At 40.1% G+C, this 17,200-nt stretch overlaps 1 protein-coding gene across 1 annotated transcript in view; it reads left to right on the top strand.

The window, feature by feature from the left end:
- The window catches only part of MYO5A (myosin VA), a 131,092-nt gene that overhangs the window by 91,892 nt on the left and 22,000 nt on the right, over positions 1–17,200 (top strand). Inside the window, exons 24-30 of the mRNA XM_044980289.1 lie at positions 927–1,040; positions 4,866–5,009; positions 5,921–5,977; positions 6,687–6,914; positions 10,526–10,626; positions 11,230–11,310; positions 13,326–13,524. Of these exons, the coding sequence (XP_044836224.1) occupies positions 927–1,040; positions 4,866–5,009; positions 5,921–5,977; positions 6,687–6,914; positions 10,526–10,626; positions 11,230–11,310; positions 13,326–13,524 (924 nt within the window). The remainder of the gene's footprint in view (positions 1–926; positions 1,041–4,865; positions 5,010–5,920; positions 5,978–6,686; positions 6,915–10,525; positions 10,627–11,229; positions 11,311–13,325; positions 13,525–17,200) is intronic.

The raw sequence follows: 17,200 nt of genomic DNA, 5'->3' as shown, positions 1-17,200 counted from the left end.
GACCTAGCGTTCCCCCGGGATCTAAAGCCCTGAGCCCTGGTTCTCTCGCAGGGCTGAAGCCCCAGCTCCTCCCCTCTCCCATCCAGAGCCCTGGTGCCCCACGGGGCAAAAGCCCTGAGCACCCCCACCTGGAACCCAGCACCCCACTGCCCAGTGGCTGAAGTCCAGAGCCACAAGCCCCCCCTGCAGCTGAAGCCCTGAGGCTCCCCCACACACCCAGTGGCTGAATCCAGGAGTCCGGAGGCCCCCTCACTGGGCCCTGGAGTTTTTATAGTATGTTGGGGGGGCCTCAGAAGGAAAAAGGCTGAAATCCCCTGCTCTAACCCATTTTTAAACTTCTTTTCGGGGCTTGTGAAGGACTTCTTGTCTCAGATTATGTGGGGGGTTTAAAACCTTTTCTGTTGTTCTTGTTGTAGCTATAGGCTTAGTGATCTCATTTTTACATTGGAGTTTTCAAACATGCTACTGCCCAGATTTTCCTAGCCCCTCAGTTTCATTAATACCAAGCTTACCATTATCAATTTTGCAGTAGTTTTAAAGTTTTTTATGTGTATGTAGCAGGAGGGGGAAATTACAGTGTGGAATACAAAACTTCAGAGGGTCCTTGCCTCTTCTGAATCTTGGGCTGCCACTTCCTTCCCTATAAATGCATGTTTCCTTTTCCACAAAACACTGCTTTATTGCTCACTTCTGCTACTCTCACAAGCAAATTCTCATAATGCGGAAAAAGTTGACCTGTCCCCAGAGTCTTGATTACAATGTCTTTCATATGCCTAGGTTTCAGGTGGCACAGAGGAACCAATATCTCAAATCTTTTCCCAAAGTCATGGTTGCTGTGGAGTAACTCAGAGCACTAGAAGCTAAGCCACTGGGTTACGGGCAGGTGACTATAATGCTGGTACTGACTCATTTTATTTGCACTTCAGAGCATCCCCAAGCCTGGGCACAAAAGAACGGATTCCACACACAGCAGCAATGAATCTGAATATACATTTAGCTCTGAGATTACAGAGACAGAAGACTTACCACTGAGAATGGAGGTAATGTTAGAGAAACTCCAGTACTTTTCACTAATCACTAGCAAATCTATGCCCATCTTTTCTTTGTGACTGGCAAATCTTAGTGTCAAGAATCTAGTGCTTTAGTCCACCATATCCCATTTTCTTTATGAATGGCTGAGTGTATCTCTGTAATCCTCCATAAAAAGATTTCAGTAAAAATATATTTTTAGTTTTCTTTAAATTACAGTAAAGGACTATAGATAGGGTAGTTGGTCACACAGCTGTCTAATCTACACATGACACAGTTGCCTGGCAACTTTTGCAGGAACAATCAGTTGCTTGCTCAAAAGTGGGCACTCAAAAACAGCTTGAGGCTGGCTGAAAAGCAGCCTCTATACCAGGGATCCCCAACCTTTTCAGGACTAGGGACCGGTCGGGAGCGCTCGTCCCGCGGCTCAGCTGGACCGCCCGCAGGCGTGCCTGCGGGAGGTCCACCGGCTCTGGTTGAGCTGCCGCAGGCATGACTGCGGACGGTTCGCTGGTCGCGCGACTCAGCTAGACCGCCCGCAGGCACGCCTGCGGCAGCTCAACCGGAGCCGGTGGGCCTCCCGCAGGCGTGCCTGCGGGCGGTCCAGCTGAGCCGCGCGACCAGCGAACCGTCCGCAGTCATGCCTGCAGGAGGTCCACCGGAGCCCCGGGAGCAGCGGACCTCCCGCAGGCATGACTGCGGGCGGTCCAGCTGAGCCGCGCGACCAGCGAACCGTCCGCAGTCATGCCTGCAGGAGGTCCCCGGGAGCAGCGGACCTCCCGCTGGCATGACTGCGGAGGGAGCGCTCGTCCCGTGGCTCGGGTAGACCTCCCGCAGGCACGCCTGCGGGAGGTCCACTGGGTCGGTTCGCGGCCCAGTTTCTAAGAGGCCGCGGACCGGGGGTTGGGGACCCCTGCTCTATACTATGTATTTAAAAGCTGAGAGAGGTACAAGTAGCTAATTATTATTCTCTCAATAACTGTGCCGAAATAGGAAGGTAGCTACAAATTTCATAGCTGAGTACTACTCAGACTTACAAAACTGTTGCACCAGTGTCACAAAATGTCATGCAATTCTCATGCACTTTATGAGTGAAGTTCACTTCAGTGGAGACTGGCCACTCAAAGTTCTCTGCATCACTTAACGCCCACATTAAAAGGCTGTATATATGGGCCCTTTTCATTGGGCTGAATTCCACTCTTAGTGAGGGAAACATCATGTTGGATTTTTTATTCTATGTGATAAAGAAGAAGAAAACTTGAAAGATGCCTCATTACTGTGACCTCAAGTAAGCATTCATTTGAATCCTGGATTATTTGGAATTTTTCCAGAATTATTAGTCAGCTCTTCTACTGCCATAAGCAGTTAGTACTAATTATGGTGTAAATTCACATGTATCTGCAAGTTGTTCTTAACATATTTCAAGATTAGAAAAAAAGCCCATACACAGAAACTTCTTTTAAAGTGACTACAAACATGCCAAAGAGCGTCAGATTCCTGGGCTGGTGTGTGCTATGCTAGTCAGGAGATAGATAGCATTTTCTAGTCAAGCTGGGGATACTTTCTTTTCTTTTAGACTTCGGATTTCACTCTTGACTCTGGGTGGTGGTACAGCATGTCACTCCTTCCTCACCTACTGAATGATTGGTGATTTAGAGGGACAGAGTTCGGCTCTGTCAGGTGTCTCCATAGTTGGGTTTTACTGACTGCCATTATTTTTCCTGCAATTCCTCCTTAGACAAACTGTTGAAATCAAGTTATAGCTTGTGCAGATCCTCTAGATGTCTTGTTTTTCTACTTCCATTTTTCATAAGAATGGCCATACTGGACTAGACCAGTGGTCCATCTAGTCCTGTCTTCTGACAGTGGCCCAATACAGGATGCTTCAAAATGAGTGAACAGAACAGGGCAATTATTGAGTGATCCATCCCCTGTCATCCAGTCCCAGCTTCTGGCAGTTGAAGGTTTAGGCCACCCAGAGAATGGGTTTACGTCCCGGACCAACTTGGCTAATAGCTACTGATGGACCTATTCTCCATGAACTTATCTAATTCTTTTTTTTTAACCCAGTTATACTTTTGGCCTTCACAATATCCCCTGGTAATGAGTTCCACAGGTTAACTGTGCCTGGTGTGAAGAAGTACTTCCTTTTGTTTGTTTTAAAGCTGCTGCCTATTTATTTCATTGAGTGACCCCGGTTCTTGTGTTCTGTGAAGGGGTAAAGAACACTTCCTTATTCACTTTCTCCGTACAATTCATGATTTTATAGACCTCTATCATATCCCCCCTTAGTCATCTCTTTTCGAAGCTGAAGAGCCACAATCTTTTTAATCTCTCCTCATATTGAAGCTGCTCCAGACCCCTAATCATTTGTTGCCCATTTTTGCACCTTTTCCACTTTTAATATATCTTTTTGGAGATATGGATATGGGTGCCCAGAACTGCACACAATATTCAAGACGTGGGCATACCATGGATTTATATAGTAGCATGATATTTTCTGTTTTACTATCTATCCCATTCCTAATGGTTCCTAACTTTTTGTTAGCTCTTTTGACTGTTGTTGCACATTGAGCAGATGTCTTCAGAAAACTATCCACGATTACTCCAGGATCTCTTTCTTTAGTGGTAATTTACTTAGCAGGACCCGGTCCCATCTTTGTGGATAGATGGAAACTGTCATGTGTAGTGGCATGTAATAGCATTTCTCATGAGATCCAAATGTTTTTTCTCACATTGGCTGGCAGCCTTATTTAACTGCTTTTTTATTTTTTTCCAAAATCATGCTTCACAGCAATTTTGTTCTTTTGAATGTTAATGAATAAAGTAACCCACAGGACTGTGTACATGCTTCGGCAGATAGAGATTAAATCTCCATTAATTTAACCAATTAAAAATGAAAGCACGGTTAAACATAAAGGCTAGCAATAGTAAACAGCATCCAAAAAAGTTGAGATAATTTCAAGCCAGAACCCCAAATTTAAACACAGATTCCAGAGAAATTGAGGGTATCTGGAGGTTTTTGTAATTTGTGACCATTATATACTAAAATGTTATAAATGCTTTGCTTGCCTTATACATGCATAGTTGTATCTTTTCTAATATCCTTTCTAGGCTTTAAAGGATTAGGGTGCACTCCACAGTAACTGCTTAGTCTTCATTGAAACATGATAAGCTATAAAATATTTGCCTCCAACAAGTTCCGTTACCACTTTGAATTACAAATGATGACCTTTACACCAAGATACCAAAAGAAGGCTAGTTGATTAATCCAAGTGTATATAGTGCAGCTACAGTAGTACAAGAAAAAGGGCAGGAAACTTCTGTATGTACCCCAATCACTTCCTTCTGGTCATTTTTATATTTCACACCCCAGTTTATTGGGTTGCTTAATGGTGGGTCCAGATAAAGAAATTATATAATACATTGCTTTTAACTAAAGAACCTAACAATAATAGTTTAAAAAATTAGGCGACGTTTGCCTGTAGTTAGTTTCATAGTGACTCTAACCACAAATTTATTTCTTTTCTCCCTTCTCCCATCCAAACAAGTAAGAAAAAGAGGTATGATTAATTAGACTTTATGCCTTAGAGTTAGCATCTAGTTCTTTCTGCCTTTAAAGCTCTAGGCTAGATACCTTTTATACTAGTCAATTCCTTTTGAAGGTTAGTGATACATTTTGGATGCCAATATGCAGTTCTCAGAATCAAGTAACATGTATATGCTCCTAATCATCCTGTTTCCCCAGTCTTTCTCCCCTCTCTTCTCACAATACCCTTTGCTCCTGACATGGAATGGTGACCCTTCTTGACTCCGCTGTGTTCTTTCTCAAGCAGGAGCCAAGTGAGAAAAAGGCACCACTGGACATGTCTCTGTTCCTCAAGCTGCAGAAACGGGTTACAGAGCTGGAGCAGGAAAAGCAATCCTTGCAGGATGAACTGGACAGGAAGGAGGAACAGGCTCTCCGCATCAAGACCAGGGTAGAGTGCATCTAGCCAGTCACATGAGGACCTCGCATTGTTCCCACCTTAGTAACATATAGATAATTTGGCCTGCTGAATGATTTCTATAAAACCATCTGTTCCATTAGTACTTACTTTGTTTGGCCAAAAGTTACAAGCCTGAGTACCTAAAATCAGGCTCCTAAATCCACGTTGTGGCATTTAAAATAAGTGGGCGGATCTTAGAAGGACAAGGGTGAGGTAATATCTTTTGTTGGACCAACTATTTTTGGTGAGAGAGACAAGCTTTTGAGCTTGTTTCTGGGCCGATTTTTTTTTTTCAAAGTTGCTAAGGAACCCGCTATTAAACTCCATGGGAGCTGAGGGTAATCAGTGCCTTTGAAAATCGTGATACTTATATTAAGCGCTCTAACACTTAACACTCTACTTAAACAATTCCTTGTTCTCTTCAGTATTTACCTTACAGGAAGAATCAAGCCAAAGAGTTTGGATCTGAATCCATACCTGAAGAGTACGATCGTTCAGATCTGGGGGATTTTTTTAGGCTTGCCTCTGATTTATATTCTTGAAATACTTTTTTTGGCAACTCTTTCTCATTTCCCTTCTGTTGATGGATTTCTTGAGCCTCTTTGCATTTAGTATTTCGAGTAGATCTTCTCTGTCTCTATTCAAATAACTTTACCGATTTGCACCTGATTTTATTTATCTATGATAAGCACAATAAGTAAATGAAACAAGGCAATGTAAACATACCACACAAAATGCTCAGAGGTATAGGGCTAAATACTGTGTATTCAGTTTCCCAGGAAGGATAGCTTTAACTCCCATCATGACTGCAAAATGTACATTTTCGTTTTTCTGCCTTGACTCCTGTTAGTAACAGATGAAGGATGGAATTTATTTTTACTTTTGTCTGTGTTCTTTCCTAGGAGGAGGAGGAAAGACCGCCAATGAGAGGCGCAGAACTAGAGTATGAGTCACTCAAGGTAATTCTGGATAGGAGGCTTCTGGTATTTAAAGGATTAGTAAGAATGTTATCACCAGTTACACTAGCTAGGATAGTAAGTAATATCTTTCCTGCTTCAGGATGTAAGTCAACTGGAGAAGGAATCAGGAAGAACCTCCTCAATAAACATTTTATTGCATAATTGTTCACTGTGAGCAGTAGGAAGGCATGGCAGGGGACTACACTACTGGAATTGCTCCTTGCACACAGGACTTCCCTGCAGCTGGTTAAACTAGGGTTGTGGCTGCTTTGTGTAATAGATACACCAATGAACCTAGCCTATGTTGCATATGGTGGACCATACCAAGCAGGCGGTCATGTCCCAGTACCAAAGTGCAGAATCTTGATAGCCCTGCTAGGCACAAGCTGGCTTGAGTCTAATAGAAATTCTTTAAAATTTTTGTGTCAAGAGAAGAGGAGAGGAGAAAGAGATTAATGGACATTTTTCAGTTGAGCCTTTATGGGGGCCAGTGCCGGGGGTGTTTCTGGTTTTGTACTTCAGACAAAGGGTAGACCAATTAGTGAAATCCTTCTTGGCACTGTTCCCTATGGCTAAGAGATCAGGAAAAAGGGAGAGGTTTTCCCCATAGTTTTAACACTTCTGTCCTGTGGTTTGTAATTCTGTGTAACTGTTGTGAAGGAGTAGAAGGGGTTCTGCTAAGCGATGGGGATGTCCTTTTTCCTTGCAGCGTCAAGAACTTGAATCTGAGAACAAGAAGCTGAAGAATGAGCTGAATGAGCTGCAGAAGGCCCTTTTGGAGAAGAGTTCTCCAGAGGTGACTGCTCCTGGTGCCCCTGCCTATAGAGTCCTCCTGGATCAGCTTACCTCAGTAAGTGAGGAACTGGAGGTACGCAAAGAAGAAGTCCTCATCCTGAGGTCTCAGCTGGTGAGTCAGAAGGAGGCTATTCAACCCAAGGTAAGTAATAGCCTGCGGATGTCCTGGGAAGTAAAGTTAAATTGCAGCATTAAGCCTACTACTTTTTACCTGGGAGTGTTGTGATGATTTTCTTATATGAGCCAAACCAGTTTCCCTCCCCAATCTACACATGGTCCTTTAATCCTTTCTAGGGATGAGCAGGGGTTCTTATAAGAACACAAAATTAGAATAGGCCAAAGTGGGAGATTCCATTAACTAGACCGATTTCTGGCCTGCAAGCCAACTGTTTTCCTTAACATATCTCTCTAGTCAGTCAGACCAGGGCTGATATATTGACATTTGGCCAAGATAGTCAGAAGATGATTATTTATGTGAGAAATTGACAAAGAGTGTAACTTAGAGTTTGGTTTAACTGCCAACAATATTTCTTTCCCTTGATTGCTAAGTGCATGCTTAATTCAGACAAAGTGTTGAAGCCTGGACGTATTTAGAAGCTGGCAGCAAAAATAATTGAAGAGCATTGATTGGAATTGTGCAGTATTTCTGTTGCAGAAAACTAGAGCACCCCCCATCATTTAAATTATTTATTCTGCTAGCAATGCAAAAATCACTGTCAACTGCTTGTTGGTGCGATTCAGCATGAGTGGCACTAGCCCCTTATGAATATTTAGGTCAATTGGCAAGCTTACCACAGTTCCCAGAAATCCTCCTATAGTCCCCCAGCTCATAGTTCAGTAGGAGGTAGCAGGAAATGTTTCCTCCAGATCTAAGTCTGGGCATAAATGATCACCTTTCTTTGTTTCCAAGTTGCAATAAAGGGTCAAAAGGATAATTTACAATTATTAGTTGTGCATATTCCAGCTGAATGGTTAAGTTGTCATGTTATCTTATCAAGAGCAATAGGTACCATCAAAGTCCCCTTAAGTACATGTCTTCAAGGAGAATAAAACTGTAGTTCTGATGATGAGCTATTTAGGATCTTTCACAGTTTCAAAAGCAGGACTCAACTTGAAAGTAATAGCTCTTTAATCTAAAAACATTAGGACTTTGCAGATAACACCAAACAGGTAGACATGGTAATTGGACTGGAGGAATGAGCCATCCAGAGCTTGGTAAACCCACCAGGAACTGAGTGTGGGTGTTACCTTTTTTCTCTGCTACTGTACAGAGATGTTTTTAAATATATTGAAAGTCTGTGATACATGTGGCTGTGCATGTCTTAACTTTTAACATCATTAGTTATAAAGGGAACAAAACCTGTTACTGGAATATTTTAAATATTATAAAAATATGAATACATTCTAGAATAAATTGTTCCTAACAACAAGATGCAGGTGTTGTTTTCATACCTGTAGGAGTACAAGGGAAATAAAAAGGTGACCAATGGGATGGACAATGATAAATTTGCAGATAATTTTTTATTGTTAGTTTGGACAGCCATGGCAGGAACAGAATTTGCTGATTAATTGTTTCTCTTCCTCCTTGCTTGCCGATTTGATTGCCAGGAGGATAAGGTAAACATTTTTTCACTGCTGTAAACCAAATTTCTTACAGGCTAAAAACACCATCAAATATGAAACATGTTTGAGTTGTCACTTCACTAGTTCACAAATAATTTGATGTGTTTGAAGTTTAGTGCTCGTCTTCACAGTAATTGAAGAGATCTTTCTCATTTCCCCTAAGGGAATAAGAAAAAAATTAATCTGCAAGTTCTTTAAAACAAGCATATTAACAATTTAGAGCTAAGGTGATACTGGCAGTTTATGGTAATTTAAAGATTGAATTAAAAAACCCTGAAATTTATGCAGTCAGTTGAATTAATGTATTTTATCAGACGTGTTTGGGGGAGTAAGAGCAGCACAGTTCCAGTGGAAATTGGGAATCAGATCCCTCTTTAGAGATGGTAATATTACAATTACATAACTGTAAATCGCACATAAGAGTCTGTGATGTGAAAAATTGCATTGAATTTTAGTGTTTTTAGTGTTGTAATGTGTCCAAGGTAACATATGCATGACTTAATCCAGAGCAGTACACTCTAAAAATGTTTGACAGGAAAGGCTGAAAATTATTGGATTAGAAGTTTTAGGTGAGAGGAACAACGCACAGAGCTGGAAGAACATAGTTATATTCCATATGTTTTGTTTGTAATGAAGGCCTTTCATTCAGATATTACTACAATTATACCATTCATGGCAACCCTGGAGATCTGAGAGTAAATAATATTTATTTCATCAACACAAAGATCAGAATATGCATGTACAGTGTGTTGAAGCTTGATTGGGTTAGCAGACAGAATTAAAGCAGTTTTACTTCAAAAATGTAGAATAATTTCTTACATTTATGGTTTTGCAGTTGGAAAAGGCTAACAAGGAAGCTGGCAATAACTGTGGGGACATTATGTTCTTGGTCACTTCTCATATTATAAGATGCAAATCTTGCAAAACTGCATTCTGAGTGTACAGACCTATGGTGCAAATATCTTCTGTGCAGGCTAAGTCTTAGTCCTGGGCTACACTAGCGAGGGGGTTCAAACTAAGATATGCAACTTCAGCTACGCTATTTGTGTAGCTGAAGTCAAAGTATCTTAGTTCGACTTACCTGGCTGTCCTCACGGTGGCAAGTCAACTGCCGCGGCTCCCCCGTCAGCTCCGCTTACTCCTCCTGCCGAGGTGGAGTACGGGCGTCGATTAGCGGATCGATTTATCGCGTCCAGACGAGACGCGCTAAATCGATCCCCAATACATCGAACACTACCCGCCGGATCCTTAAGATGTACCTTTAAATATTTAGTAGTAGTCTTGCTCAGAGAAGTGAGACTTAATTGTTGTGAGAATGAAACAGAAATGTCAGGCTTTAGTTTCTGGTATCCATTAAAGTCATGCGGCTTCACTATATTATCATCCACATAAAATGAAATAAGGTTAAAAACAACTTGACATATGCAATTGGAGAAATCAGATAAAAATCTTACTGAGCTTGTGTGAAGAAAAAGCAAAAATCCAGCAGCAAAACTTGAACTGTGTACATTGAACTCTGAGTTGAACAAATCAGGTGGTGATGATCTTTTACTTGCAGAATTTGCCAGTGTAAATTTGCAGACTTTCCAAAATAACCTTTAAAAATGTGTAAAGGAGGAAATGGAAATTATTCGCAAGGTTCCAAATATGACACAATTATTGTTACCATTTATGAACCATAAACAGCAATAAAATGTATTTGTGAATTGAACACATTGTTTGAAAATTATGCTGCTTATATTAAAACAAATTATAAGATGACAGTTCATGAGAATTCAAACTAAAATGTGAGTTCACTGTTTCATGAGGTTTATGTTGTTCCTTTTAGATGGTGGGCCGATGAGGAAAGGGAGATATAGGCACATGCACACGCTTGGTAGATAGAGTTAGAGATAGAGATATTTCAGTGTGTTGTGAGCGGTACATTTTAAAAGATAGTTTGTCTGTATGGCAGGTAGAGACTATGTACCAGATTCTGTTACCCTTTCTCTCCCAAGCAGAACTGTTCATTTCAGTGGGGGTTACACAAGGAGTAAGGTGCTATTCAACTTGAGTAAAGGTGGCAAAATCTAGCCCTTCATTAATTTGGAAGTGTTAAACCTTACCCTGGAACTGTTTTTTCCCCCACAGAATACTATGACAGATTCTACAATCCTCTTGGAGGATGTACAGAAGATGAAAGACAAAGGAGAAATAGCACAGGCATATATTGGGCTAAAGGAAACAAACAGGTATGTTTTGTATAATAACATAATAACTTTGAACTCACTTCTGCCTCACTTATGTTGTACCATACTTTGAGTTGCATCAAGATGAGACTAAATGCATTTGAATTTGGGGTTTCATTATTTTGCTGAGTAAGACTGCTATTTGCAAAATTCAAATTAATATTCTAAATACTAATATATAAATGCAAAATCAAGCTTCCTGGGGTTTCCATCATCCATGCTTGTAATTGACGCTGGTGCTAAAATTACCTTTGTATGACACCCCTCTTTTTGTGTGTGTGCCATTCCTCTTGTCTTTGGTAACTTTTCACTAGCAATTGTCATAGCAATTTATAATTACGCATGTTTTGTAATAGTATGAAATGCAGTCAGCGACACGGTGTTCTTTAACATTCAGAACAGAATTGCTCAGTGAAGCTATGTGCAATCAAGTTTATCAATGTTTTACTAAGTAGCTTTAGAGCTGTATTGATTAAAATGTTGTGTATCATGTCTCCCTTTCATAACTGTAATTTAACATTTACTTCCCTTGTTAATGTATCCTCTCATCATCATCATCATGTATCCCTTTTGTGTTTTTCACTTTTTAAACATTTTGCTTGGAAGACAATCTCTTCAGGACTATCATATGCTGAATGAGGATGGAGAACTATGGCTGGTTTATGAAGGGTTAAAACAAACCAACAGGTTACCAGAATGGGATTTTCTTCATTTTGCATTCTCTCTTCTTACTAACTGTGCCCCCTGCTATGGGATTGCTTTAGCTGCAATGTTTTTATGCACTAATAGTTCAGAAATAATTGATCATAATCATTTTCTACAAAGAGTAGAAGAATTACCCAAAGCCTGGTCTATGAATCTTTCTGCCTACCATGGCATGCCATTAAAAACTTAAGATGGCTGTAACAATGAAAATATGATCCAAGACAAAATGTGTACACTGGACAGAAATGGACAGTATAAAACACCAGCAGTTCTACAACTGAAATGAAAGAGACTTTGTAACTATATGTTACTTGTCTACCTTCATGTTGTGTCTGGAAATGTTTTGCCTTATGTACAGAAGTACAGTGATTTAATTGATTTTTAATGCTATTGTTTAAATAGCTTCTGTATACTTTTTATTTTCTTTTAAAGTTTTTCTTGTTATTTTTCTTATTTTGACTGAGGATAAGTAATTGTACACAATCATCTTGGAGAGGCCAATGCTAAAAGAAGTGTCCATTCAAAATGTAACTTTCAAAGATAGAAAAAAATTTTCAAATGATAGGGTGGTATACAAAAATGTGTGTACAGTCACTGCAACACCTGAAAATGTGTGTGCAAACTGCTAGTTGGGCATCTAATTGGCCAAGTGCACATAGCATCTTGTAAGTGAATACAGTCACTCATTCATAATATGTATTCATCTTTCAAAATTTTCTTAGAATGTCCATAGTCTTCCATTTGTGATAACCCATTAGTTTAGCGTTGGTTTTTAATCCCTATATACTTACAAAGCAGTAGCCACCAAAACAGATACTTTGTAATGAATGCTATTAACTAATGTCTTTCCTTCCCTTATGCTAACAAATCCTAAACCTAAGCTTCTTTTGTAAGTCTGCTAAGCACTAACTTAGAATAGCGAATGTAATGCAGAGAGGGATGGAGAGTGGTTGTTTTGCATCTTTTGTTTCTTGTCCTAGCGCTATATAGTCAACAAGCGTTAGAGCAAGAGGCAGGGTTCTGTAAGGTGAATGACTATTTGCCTTCACATGCTTGTTCAATGTAGCTACTAGTTAACTTGTCTGCCTTATTCATATTTAAACCCTGAAAGTGTTTCTGATAGTGCCAATGTCACTATTGATGCCATTTCCTGTGTGTGTACGGACCCCAGAGAGTGAGTCATAGCACTTAAAGGGTACGTCTACATTGCACCTGCCTTTCAGCAGCCGCCAGTGGTGTGTAGTGTAGACATAGCCTTATACTGCCCTACAAATACGAATTAATTCACACCGCACTAATTTGAAGTAAGCAACTAGGTATTCTCCCCATTTCACATTTGGAGAATTTGAGACATAAGTGATTTGACCAAGATCAAAGAGTGAGTCAGAGGTAGAGCCAGGATTAAAATTTAAATTATTGGGTCCTAATCCTGTGCTCTATTCCCTAGCTCACGTTTCTAGCACACATAATAATCCTCTATTAAATAGTCTAATGCATGTTTAAATATCAAATCAGGCTGATTTGTGTTCATTTGCAGTTGAATGTTTTGGTTTCTTACTGAACAGAGTTAACCTGGAAGATTATTTCTTTGTCAATACCATATGGGCCCTATTTTAAACAAATAAAGCATCTTCTAAATCTTATTTGACCTATTTAAACATGGAAAATGTTCTTGGCCCCTGTAGAAACATGACCAGACAAAAGAGATTTACAGATATGTTACATGTTCTGGCATGTTTTCAATACTACCAATAGATAGTACTTGCTCAAACACAGAGGAAATGCAAAGCAATATCAGCATTACTTTGCTGTCTCCCATTGTTTGACAATTTAATCAGAAGGCATATTGAAGGGTTTAAAGAGTACTCTGCATTTTTCATTTTTCCTTGCAAGTCAGGAGCTAAATATCTGCACAGCGACTAAAGCTTTAGACTCCTGGTGAGAATTTGGGATATTAATGCTAAGTGTCTCACTCAAATCTTGCTGGGTTTTTGTAGGCTCCTAGAATCTCAGCTTCAGTCCCAGAAAAAGAGTCACGACAATGAGCTGGAAGCTCTCCGGGGTGAGATTCAGAGTCTGAAGGAGGAGAATAACCGCCAGCAGCAGCTTTTAGCACAGAACCTGCAGCTGCCCCCGGAGGCCCGGATTGAGGCCAGTCTACAGCATGAGATCACCCGGCTGACTAATGAAAACCTGGTAGGGGAGATACTACTGCAATGTAAATGCTAGGAGATGTAGAGAGAGAGATGGAGACACTTGTACTGTCACCAGTTTTCAAGTGAGAAACTCCCAAGGTTAATTGCATGTTTGCAGTAGATTTTTGCGTGTAGGGTAACACTATAATAGATGAAACGACAAAATTCATGCTGTTGGGGTATAACATTTCAGCCCATCGTATGAAAGAGGAAATTCCTCTGGCATGATTTTCATTACCAGCACTATACTGGAGGTAGCGTTCTAAATCTCCTGTTACAGTTCCACCACCAAATTGAAGAGAGGATTGGGCTAATTATCTGACATCTGATCCCTCCCTTCCCCCTTTCTAGATACTGTAAATCATCCCTACTAGGAAACTGTTATCCCTGGAGTTTATATGTAAACTTCTGCAAAGTGTTTGCCCTGGAATGCACCACATTACACAAAGTGTCAGGTGTTTTTAGGAAAACTTTGGGGGAAGATAAACTCCCAAGTGCCTTATAAAGTCTTTTATCTTCCTCATTGCCCCCATCTCAAAATACATAGGTCAAACAAGGCACTATACTCTCCGTTTATTCAGTTTATGTTGGAGGAACAAACATTTTCAGGAAGTTTCTTGGCCAAATGTGGTTAACTCCTTCCTTGGTTATTTGACAGCATTTTTGTATGAATGAAAGAAGAGATGAACAGATTCCCTGGCCTGTCACCCTCTTCTCTTCAAGCATATGCTTACTGGCATACAGGGTTCATAACAGATTAATAAGGGAATTTTCTCTGGGAGCCCCAGACTGGAATATTGCTGGCACATTGTCGCTCATTACCCAAAAATCTTTCTCCTATAATGTACTTTACATAGCAAACTGAGCTGTATTGCTTTTAAGGAGAAAGGAAGTTTTCCTACCTCTGCTCTGACACTGGTGGTCCCCAATTCTAAACAAAGTGAGAGATGTTCTTTCCCATTTCAGTGTATCAGCCATTTTTAACATAGGGTTATATTTGTAGTGTCTGAGGTTTTGACAGAAAGCGATGGGCTGAAGATAGTGGTCTTGGAAGTAAGTTTATGACTGAAGGCTTTTTTTTACTAATTTATCCCAGAAATTACCTTACCCCACGGGAAAAATTAAATGACAAAAGCTTTTCCATCTGTATAGCTCCTCCTTTCAGATACTTAGCCTGTATTTTGGTATTTAGCTACCTTTTAGAGATTGCTGCCCAATGGATTCTAGCCTCCCAAAAAGTTGCATAATTCCATCCCAGAGGAATTTTCTTTTCACATCCAAAGAAGGGAATATTACTTGCCACATTTAGACTCATTCTTTAGGAATCTGCTTCTGCTGTTACTCATGTCAATTCATCTAAATCAAACATTGTCTATGGGCAGGTGGAGGGAACAACAGCAGCAGGACATAAAACCTAGCCTACCAAAAAAATGAGCTGCTTAATCTTGTTTTAACCTGACTTTGTTTATACAGTGTTTGCTGAAATATTAGTGTCTCAAAGGGAGGAGGAAAAAAAAATCTGTACCTATTTTTTCAGTTTTATGAGGAGTTATATGCAGATGACCCCATGAAGTATCAGTCGTATCGGATTTCACTTTACAAACGGATGATTGTATGTAGATCATGTTTCTCTGTTGTTTTGTTTGCTACTTCTGGAGCACTAACTGAAGAGCAAGCTGGCTGCCTTTTCCTCTCTCCAAGGAAACCCTCTACAGAGAGCTTCACAATGTCCATTTTCCCCCCACAGCTTTTGTTGTCAGTCTTTAGTGTCATTTATGTAATCTTAATGTCTCTTTTTGACACAGTTTGTTACTAATCTGAGTCTTGTAGCGTGATCAAAGCAGCCTAATTTTGAATATAAAATTACATTTTAGGATCAAAATTGGCATCCTGAACATGAAGCTTGTGATGCTAAAATACTTAGTTTCCAAATTTGCTCTTTGCTAAAAAATTTAAAAGTGAAACATTAAAATCTGATTCAGGAAAATTGCAAGTTGATCCTGCAGAGACTGACTGCTATACATAGTGCTGACTAAAATGAATAGTCCTATTGAAGCCAGTGTTTGTTAATAGGACTACTCACAGTTATTCATGTAGTGAATGATTGTAGGATTTGGATCCTTCTATGAAACTGTGGAATCAACTTTTGATAAAGGTGGTGGAATCAAAATACTCTATTGAGTACTTACTCTGTTTGTTTTTTAATTGAGATTTTCACAAAGAGCAAAAACAAAGGAGAAAACAGGAAAATAGAAATTCATTTATGGGTTTCCAAATGAGTGAGAGGCTCACAACTACTTATTTTGTTTAGATGAACTATAAAAGTGTCTTTTCACTATACCTGTTTGTTGTGGTGCAGAAATCAAATCCCTTGGTTGAGATTTTGAAAGCAGTCTAGTGGATTTAGACACACATCTTTCTTTAATTTTCATAAAAGAAATGCTATAGCTGGAGATAAGGGAGTCAATGGAAATTTTTTGTTAACTATTTTAACCACTGCTTTGAATATGAACTGCCGCTGTATCCTATTGGCTAACAGACCTTTAACCTGACTCCTGCCGTTTCATCACATTTTAGGTGGTAAACTCTTTGGGGCGCAAATATCAAGACTAATTTTATGCCTGCCTCCCACCAATTGTCAAAGACCTATTAATATTTTCCAATACATTTAGAGAATGATAGCTTCTCTGATGGGTGCTTCTGGTTCAGAATGTACATGCTGCCTCTGCCTCACATTCCCATCAGATAATAAAGAACCAAGATTTACTGAGTGTAGTTTTTCTTTTCAAATACTTTCAAACCCTTAATCTTAAATGGCTTTCGAGTTTTTCTGTGTTAATGTAATCTTCAAAGGCTTTCCACACATTATTATAAACTTTGTATTGATATTTTTTTATTCAGCGCCACAGTGTGCATTACAAAATTACAAGATGGCAGGTCCCTTTTCCGAAGCACTTGCTGTCTAAGGGCTTGTCTAGACAACAAGTTAGTGCACAGCAAGTGCACTAGCCTGATGTTCGCTAAATCACCATGTGGACCCTGCTAATATGCACTAATAGTTCTGTAGCTTCAAACAGCAGGAAGTCAAAGCGTCCTGTGAACTTTCAGTGCTCAGTAGCAGGGGCCATACAGCAACTTAGGATACAGCAAGCTAGTGTGCTGTAGATTTACACCCCAGCTTGCTGCGTACTAAGTCTCCGCTTAGTCATGCCTTGAATAAGAGAGAGCACAGTGAGTGTATTATTATTTGTATTGTGCTTAGGAGCTAGTCAGGGACCGGAACCCCATTGTGGTAGGTGCTATACAAACACAGAACAAAAAGATGGTCCCTACCCCCAAGAGCTTACAGTCTAAGTAAATGTGATGACCGCAGACAGATGGTGATATGGCAGAGAGAGAGCCTGAGGGTTACAACAAATATCATGTGTTTTAGAAAGCTCAATTTGAGTCTTGTACTCCCCTCTCCCCCCTTTAAAAAAACCTATTCCATTTTGTGAAGCTAAAGGCAGGCCTGAGGGCAGGAATAGAGGATGCAGAAGCTGAGGTTAGCAGTGAATAGATGTGTTACTATACAGTCTCTTCCACTCACCATAATCACTGACCAGGATACGTGGGCATCCGCAAAATGTATCTGCCTCCATCACGCTGCAGCTTGACAATATGTTTGATAATGTTTG

The sequence above is a fragment of the Mauremys mutica genome, chromosome 11, assembly GCF_020497125.1.
Source record: "Mauremys mutica isolate MM-2020 ecotype Southern chromosome 11, ASM2049712v1, whole genome shotgun sequence".
Classification (NCBI taxonomy): domain Eukaryota; kingdom Metazoa; phylum Chordata; order Testudines; family Geoemydidae; genus Mauremys; species Mauremys mutica.
This window is presented reverse-complemented; position numbering and strand designations above follow the sequence as displayed.